General features: G+C 37.6%; 1 protein-coding gene across 2 annotated transcripts in view; it reads right to left on the reverse strand.

Annotated features, from left to right (window-relative positions):
• TPP2 (tripeptidyl peptidase 2) overlaps window positions 1-8,637 on the reverse strand; it is a 55,439-nt gene that overhangs the window by 11,834 nt on the left and 34,968 nt on the right. Inside the window, exons 24-25 of one of the 2 annotated variants that reach the window (XM_018576616.1) lie at window positions 3,264-3,302; window positions 599-750 (exon numbers count right to left, since the gene is read on the reverse strand). In XM_018576616.1, the coding sequence (XP_018432118.1) occupies window positions 599-750; window positions 3,264-3,302 (191 nt within the window). The remainder of the gene's footprint in view (window positions 1-598; window positions 751-3,263; window positions 3,303-8,637) is intronic. The other variant, XM_018576617.1, reaches the window with a different exon arrangement.

Here is an 8,637-nt window from a genome sequence, read left to right on the forward strand (position 1 = left end):
TTGTTGTCCAAAACTGGAAACCCCCCCCCCCCTTATCTTGGGCTCCATGTGGGTTTCACCCGAAAAGCCTCTCCTTTATAGATGTTTCTTTACTAAAAAAAAAAGTCTAACATAGTTTTTTGGATCCAACACATCTCATCTACAAGGCCAGAAACCATTGATGATAAACAAATAGTGGAGCGTTCAAGTTCATGACAGCGTTGAGTTTTAATCCTGTAAGAGGGCAGTCAAGAAATGCATTAAATTCAAAGACTTCCTCTGATTACTAGGCAGGACTAGGCTTGTCTAAGAGCTTCGCTGAGAAAGGATTGCAATGGGTATGCAAGTCACCTTCTCAATGAGAAAACTGCCTCCCTTTTTAACAACTATTGAAGACACTAACATATTAACATTAACCAAGAAGGGCCCTTTCTTCAAAGCTGCCAAATGTAACAGCTTGTTTTCATGTAACAGTTTTAAAGCAATGTATAAGCCTGTTTAGGTATAGAGGACTCTCCATGCATTTTCATGGCACAAAATAGCTGGTAAAACATTCTCATCTAGGATTCCTCCAATAGCAATGCCCCTACATATTAATTCCATGCCTCTACTGACATACTTTGACATCCACTGAATCTTTAAGTCCCTGAGAGCTTCTGCAAATTCTTCTTTCACATCCTTTTCTTTTTCTGCTTCTTTCTCTTTATCTTTGCTGCCATTCTTCGGTTTTGTTGATGCTGGTATCAAATGATAATGAACTGAAATCACATCCTGTAAAAAGGGGGAAAAAATGGTTCATAGCCTCAAATTGAAAATAAAAAAACCAACAAAAATATTCAGAAGGATATTAAGGTACACAACAGTAGAGAAGTGTTAAAAACATTTAGCCAGATAGGATTTTATTAGGTTGTTATTGTGACCACTCTAAACTGAGAATAGATGAACTGTGATACTAGTTAAAGCTACCAAGAATTAGCAAAACTAAACTTTTAAAATAAGAACTGACACTCGGGGAGGTAGGGCCATCACTCTGATGCAAATCAGGGATGTATAGCTTTACACAGGCATACTTGAATGGAGAGAGCAAACAGACAGGACAGATCACTACGTGCTGCTCGTTTATTATCTAACTAAAAAGGATAGGATGGGTTCTAGACCAGATGCATTACTTTTTGTAGTCTCTGACCTAGCTATGCAATCTGACAACAGTGCCTGTATCACAAAAATAAACAGCATTACAAATTCTATCCCAGGTAAACCGTTTTATTATATATATTCCAACTGTGTATTTAGCCATTTGCTTGGATTTATGCTTAAATATAAATGTGACAAACCTGGGAAATCAAACTAAACATGATGCAAAGGATCAAAAACAGGGGTTACCTTTGGTGACTGCATGTCAAAATAATGTGTAGATTTAACAGTCAAGCTTGGCACCACTCCTGCCTCCTAAGATTCCAGTGTTTAGTGAGGGGCCCATTATATTAAAATGTTAATTGTTTGGCTAGAGTAGGGAAGGGTTAAAGCCAGTCAGTTTATTTTGTTACCTTATTTTTATTTTGCTATAGATGGTTTGCTCTGTTTACACATTTTCACCATGGTTAGTTTTAACTGACTGGGTTTGTGCAGGGTTTACTTAAAAAGCATGACATTGCTCTAAATGCTTCTTTATTTACTTAGAAGCTTTAAAAAAAAAAAATAGGCACATCACAAGAATGACACAGCCCATTTAATACTGGCTGCAGAAGCTGCATCCTGAACGTCTATCTTCCTGACAAAGGATCACTGCTTTACCTGCCCCAAGAACTTTCTTTATAACTAGCCACCATATCATGCAACATTTAATATTTTTTTGCCATAACATCGTTAGAAAAAATAAAGGGTCCTTACTCCTGAGCATCATGAAACTAGGGCCACTAATTATGGCTCCCTGAAAGTCTGCCCCCTTTAGCCATAATACATTTTACAGGGCAAGTTAATTTCTGAATTGGCTGTTGGTAATACAAGATTTTACCTGCAGGTGGATAGTCTCAAGAAGGCTACAGTTCATATGCAAAGCAAAATCTCTTCACTCATACAGGGAAATACTGAGCATGTGAACCCGATACATCCTCGATGTTACCTATTCTACTGCTCTATACAAAATGAGAAAAAGTAATTTAAAAAAATAAAATAAATAAAAACCCCTTGAGATGTGGATGTATACATCCTTCACTCCTTTTTTTTTCCGCTAAAGAAAATAAATTGAAAGAATAATTGGCAACCCATAACTGCCAGGAAGTCATCTGGCTCTAAAAATGGACAGCCTACACACATTAGAGGCAGGGAAGGTACTCCATTCACACTCCCCCCAGCCCGATCTGAAAAGGCAAGATGGTGGCATGCAAGACAGGTAGCAATGGCAAAAGAGACAGTGATAAGTGCTAGGTAAAAACTGCAGTACTTCTGCAGAAGTATATATTGACATCCCCAACACCTTTATATTTTTATTTTGGGGCTTTGCAATATTGCAGGTGTGCAATTAGGAACACTTATTTTTGTCCACTGGTTCTGGGTTTCTTAATTTTGGTAGAAAAAAAAAAAAAAAACTAGGACATTCATATTTTTCAATGTAGAAAAGTTTTAACCGAATATGTTCCACATATCAACTGTATTGGGAAGACTGTGGTGGGACCTGGCAGTACAGGTCTTGTTTGAGAATTGGGAGATCTGTCACCAACCATCATTCTCAGTGACATGTCTACCTGTGTGCAGTCATCCCTAGACATAAAATAGCATTCTGATCACTCAACTTCTCAACTTCTTTGTAAGAGATGTGTGCAATAACCTGGATTTCTGCAGATACCTATAGACTTCATCAGACTATAAAACTTCATAATGGCACATGGGTCAAGTAACAACTCTTTAAATGTCTGTGGTCCTAATAACTTACCACAGCGAGCAGCATAAGTAACAAATAAGATCCAGGTAACAATTTCAAATATTAAGGCAAAACATAATTTTAGTGAATCTTTCACCAAAATATAACTACAATTTGGTTTATAGAATACAATTCACTTGTTTGCCTTGGGTTGTGATTTAAAGACACATTGGTCTACAGTGTACCTTACATATCCACCTTATGTCTTATGTTAGGGCTACATAGAAGAACTGATTTACAAAGTGTGCAAATCAAAGACAGAAGTTATTTTCTCTGCTACAAATCTGTCTTCAAATGTTTTGGGTAACAGATTCAAATGAACAGATAAGCAGATATAGGAGGTTAGAGTAACTGTCAAGAGTACCTTTTTATATTTTCTTTGTCGCTTTGCTGTAGACTGCCCCTGGGAGTTAGAACAACATACTGTAAGAACACATGTACTCTACAAGGAATGGATAAACTGTCTCCCTACTATATCAACTAAGGTACAACCAAAAAACTGTAAATACATATGGTCTGTTCATACAAGAACTCAATCTTTGGAGACCAAATACTTCTTTAGAAAATAAAAAACAAAAACAAACTGTAAGGTTACATTCACTTTTGAGTTTTTGATGCTGCGCATTTGCAGTGTGGTACCCTGTAGATACTCTACATGCATTACAGTTCACTAATAGATAAAGGGAACCAAGAATGCAGCAAGAAGGAATTTGTTGTTAAAGCGCACAGCACTTAAACACATAGGTGTGAATGTAACCACAGGTTTGAACTTTTACTGGAAAACAAGACATTATAAAACTCTGCCACTGCCCTACATAGATCGTGCTCACAGGGCTATGTACTAGACTAGGTGGTCTGTGACAGGAGGAGGAGTCAACTACCGAGAAAAAAGTCCTTTTACCAAAAGGATGTGGATGCCTGCTTATCACAGAATAGCAGTCATGTTTTTTAATCATTTTGAATCAAGTCAGAAAATTAATTGGTTCATGTCATGTGGTTTTAGCGATGGACTACCAAGTAAAATTATAAATACTGAACATAAATTATTCTATCCACCGTTTGAAAACATGATGGAAAACTAAAACTATTTTACGGTAGTTGTACAAAACTAAAACCTGGACCTTTTTTGGAAGTAGCCAAAGTTCCCCACAATGTAAAAAGGACATTTCTAAATGAAGTTGGAAAAAAAACTAAAAGATTCCATCTTTATCGGTTGGAGAGAATGAGAGAAATCTGTAAATTGCATTTTTCATGCTTGGAAGCATAGAAGGAAGAATTTCCACTGCCAGCTATTGTTTTCCGACAGTCGGTGCCCATGGAGGTGAAAATACCTAAACAGTGACTGCAGCTAACCCGAACAATTTTTTACCCGCTACCTTCAACATAAGTCGACTGAAAATTAAACTTCAATTGAGCTAGCTTAAGACTTTGCAACAAAATGAAAATCCTTTTACACTTTGTACCACTATGCTCATTTCCTTACACCAGAAGCTACATAAAACCTTCAATATAAATATGCCAACTATTAAGCAAAGAAACTGAAAACTAACAAACTGTTATCAATCACAAAAACTAATTTCAGGGATTAGTTACACTCAAAAATACTTGTTTTGGTTTTGGAAAGCTTAGGATGATGGAAGTGCAGGCAATACAAGAGAGTTGTGTAATCTGAAGGTAAAAAAAAAAAACCTCCAAAAAACCAGGGACATGGCAAACAGATATGCTCGTACATTGCCAAGTACATGCTCCTGAAATGCCAAGTTGTATACTTCCTATAAGTATCCTCATCATAAAAAGGCACAAACTAGCTGAAATCTATTTCTATTAGTTATTGCATGGATATTTGCACTTTCTGGCAACCAGTTTCACAAGCTCAGACGGTAATAATCAAGAGACAGTTCAAGAAAATATAAATTTCCTAGAATTGAACTATAACTTGGATAGTTTGAGTTAGGGGCATATGATTACAGACATATCTAACTGTTACCAAAGATGTACATAATGCACAGCATATATATAAAAAAAAAGGGGGGGAAAACAAGAAAAAAAAAAACATTTGGCAGGTTTAGTGTTAGCTATTTGAAGAAAAAAAAAAAAAAAGTGCATAGATTTAGGTAGAATATATAAAACATGAAGAGATTCCTGCATTGTACCCTCACCCAAAGGTCTGAAGTTGTGTACCTCTACTACTGCGATACGTTTCATGCACCATGTGTTGAATGTGTTTGACCTGATTGCCACAGGTATCTGTTCATATTGTAACATGTCTGTGACTGTTTTCTCGGTTAAACTCAATAAATATTCATTTGAGAAAAAAAAAAAAAAGTTTTATTGGGAATTGTCTTTATTATGAATTTTGCAGTCATTGTGACCCATGTGTTTATTTAGTTACAAAGCAGTGTTCTTAACTCTATTAAAGCATAAAATAAGATTTTTGGAAGCCCTGTAAAATAATTTTGTGTCTATTGAGAGACATAGATAGATAGCAAGAAACCTAGGGTTACACTGCCACCCTGGACACCAAGCACATAAAAACTGAAGGCCTGCCCCTAAAGACCATCACCCCCTTCCATATCAAACCTGCTCAGTTGTAGTAAGCGGTCCAATGAGACCACATATAAGAGGAGAGAGTTTTGTAGATCCATTTTTTACAGCGGGTAAAAAAAAAAAAAAAAATCACACAAAACATTTTCTCGTTTTTGTCCATTGGAGGGACACCGCTTGAAAGTAAGCAACCCAAGGGTGTCCAAATGCAGTCCAAATTAAGGGGCGGGCAAACCAAAACATCACAGGCAAACCAGGCAAATACAAAGAGCATTAAGAAGCTAGTTGCAGAACCTTTCAACAATAACCAACATCTACAGAGGCAGATACATCAACCTCTACAACCCAGAAAACATGTACAAAAGACCACAGCACATTCTTACAGATCTGAGACAGAGGCCTGATTATGAAAACCCCAAGAGGCACTCTAAGTCGGGGAATCTTGTTTAGGACCTTCTGTAATGAAAATATGGAATCAGTCTACCTAAAAGAAGACATAGCAGAAAGTAAATCTGGACCTCACCACATCCAGGCAATGGAGAGTAAACCCCCCTTGGGGTGAACAGATGCCCGACACCGTTACATAACACAATAACCTCACTACGGTGAAAGGCAGAGACTATTTTGGACAAAAAGGAAGACAAAAACAAGCTTATCCCTATGCAAGATGGAATAGATCTCATTATGACTGAAAACTTGTAAATATGTATTATTTTTGGAAGATATCATGGAATTGTTTTACTGAGTGTTTATATGGAGACATTGGGAGATAGATGCATGGGAACAGTTTTTAATGGTTTGTTACTTGCACTTTTGGACTTGTTAATATTTTTGTTCTCAGTTATTGATATTATAATGTATATATATTTATGTCAATCGATTAAATAGTGTATTTTATTATAGCGCAGTGCACTGTGTAATATATTTTTTTGTGAGTGTAGTCACTTTCTAGCACAGCTGCTTAGAATTACTAAGAAATATAGGAGAAGATTTTTTTTTCTTTTTTTGCATTTCATATACTTAGGTTATGGCCACTGCCACAAGGATGTGTCTGCCGCAAAAAAAATCAGTGTTCTTGGGTGCACGCCGTCAGTGGTAGCACGAGGAGAACTGCTTCAGAGCACTACACAGTGGGGGGTGTGGGTGGGAGGGTAAGGGAGAGACTGTGTGCACACAACCTTCTCCAATAAAACAAGATTTTAAATATCTGGATCAAAGCAATGTTTTAAATGGTTTTCCATAAATATCACACGTCTTAAATCTTGTAATCAGTCAGCCTATTTAAATGGCGAAAAGAAGTCACTCTGCTGTTTGGTATCAGTGTGTGCACCGCACTGAACATGGACCAGAGAAAGCAAAGAAGAGAGTTGCCTGAGAAGATCAGAAGAAAAAAAAACTTTAGACCATCATGTCAAAAGGTAAACGGTATAGGACCATCCCCAAGCAGCAGCTTAATGCTCCTGTGACTACAGAAGCAAATATTTAGAAATTTAAGGTTCATGGGTGTGTAGCCAACCTCCTTGGACATGACTGCAAAAAGGAAAGGCAACCCCAGATTGAACAGAAGGATAGCGAGAACGGTAGACAATGAGCCAAGGAAAACGTACAAAAAAGGTACATCAGTGTCTGATTGCACCATCTTTCTTTCTTGGTCAAAAGGAAGACAACCCAGGAAGACTCCAATGTTAAAGTGATCCATAAAGTCAGACTGGAATTTGCTAAGATGCATATTGACAAGCCATAATACTTCTGGAAAAATATCCTTTGGGCAGAGGAGATGAAACTGTAGCTTTTAGGCAAGTCACAATAGTTCTATGCTCACAAAAAACTAAATGAATCTTTCAAAGATAAGAACACACCGTACCTACTGTGAAACATGGAGAAGCCTTCTGTTTTGGAGCACAGGGTGCCCTGAATAAGGGCACAATAAAATTTCAAGCCTATCAAGGAATTTGGAAGCAAAACCCATAGCCCAGTGTCAGAAAGCTGTCTCGTTCGCAACTCCTGGGCCCTCTAGCAGGGTAATGACCCAAAACACACAGTTAAAACGACTCACAAACAAAACACCGGGCTCTTCTGAAGTGACCATCTATTCGCTCTAATCTGAATCCTATCAAACATTTGTGTAAAAGAAGGCACCCTTCAAACCTGAGCAGTTGGCTCAAGAAGAATGGGCCAAACTACCTATTGGCAGGTGCAAAAGTCTAATTCGCAGCTAAAGAAATCTACGCAATTTTCATTTGTATTCATCTTTGACATATTCTGTTGAATCAAACTAAAAGCAAGGTCTGATTTGTATAAAATATGGATTAAAAAAAATTCAATTTGTGAGATTTAGGTTATTTCATAGAAAATTGTAGGGCTTTCTTTTTTCATGGACGGGTACTAACAATTTTCTCCACATTTGTATACTCACAAGAAGTGAGTCTTCAAAAGACAAGGACAGTGAAAAATGCCACAGCTCTGGTTCTGATGACTCAAGAAAATCCGGAGGTGTACTGGCCTGACCTGGCAGCAGTTTCCTGTGTAAACTTGACACAGATTGGTTTTTCACTGCCGACTGCAGGACCATGGCAAAGAGAACGCCAGTATACTTTATGAACTGGAAAAACTTGCACTCATTGGCTAACTGGAGAGACTTCCAGGATAGCAAATATCCAGCCAGAATCTACCAGCATCTGTTTTAAGTAAAAAGAAAAAAAATCTTCCATTTCGAGACAAAATATAGCAGAAGGGAAGGAAACACCTATTCTCCTGTAGGACACTGAGCAAAACTAAGTAGGTTTGTTGTGGGAGGGGTTATAAGAGTTCAATTCCCCGGTAGGTGGCAATCTCCCTCATGGATGATAGAGAAAAGTCATTTTTTGTCAAGTACACCTCTGGTAAGAGTCACATTATTTTGCATACCTACCACGGTCAGAATTTTCAGCTGTACTGTTTAAGTTATGTATATCCAACCCTTTTTTTCGGTTTAGTTTTGGGTAGAGTAGGGAAGGATTAGAAAACCTGTCAAGTTGCCTCAAACCCTGTCTCTGCTATGAAGATTTACCCCATTTGTCCTGTGACCAATGTCACAGGACAGAAAAATTATTAAAACCGTCAAAAGAAACACACGATGAGAGAAACACTGAGGCTGACGTTACTGACTTCTCCTGAAAATGAAAATGCTAGTTGCCTGGCTGTCATACTATACG

The sequence above is a fragment of the Nanorana parkeri genome, unplaced genomic scaffold (genome assembly GCF_000935625.1).
Source record: "Nanorana parkeri isolate BGI_ZX_2015 unplaced genomic scaffold, ASM93562v1 scaffold71, whole genome shotgun sequence".
Classification (NCBI taxonomy): Eukaryota; Metazoa; Chordata; class Amphibia; order Anura; family Dicroglossidae; genus Nanorana; species Nanorana parkeri.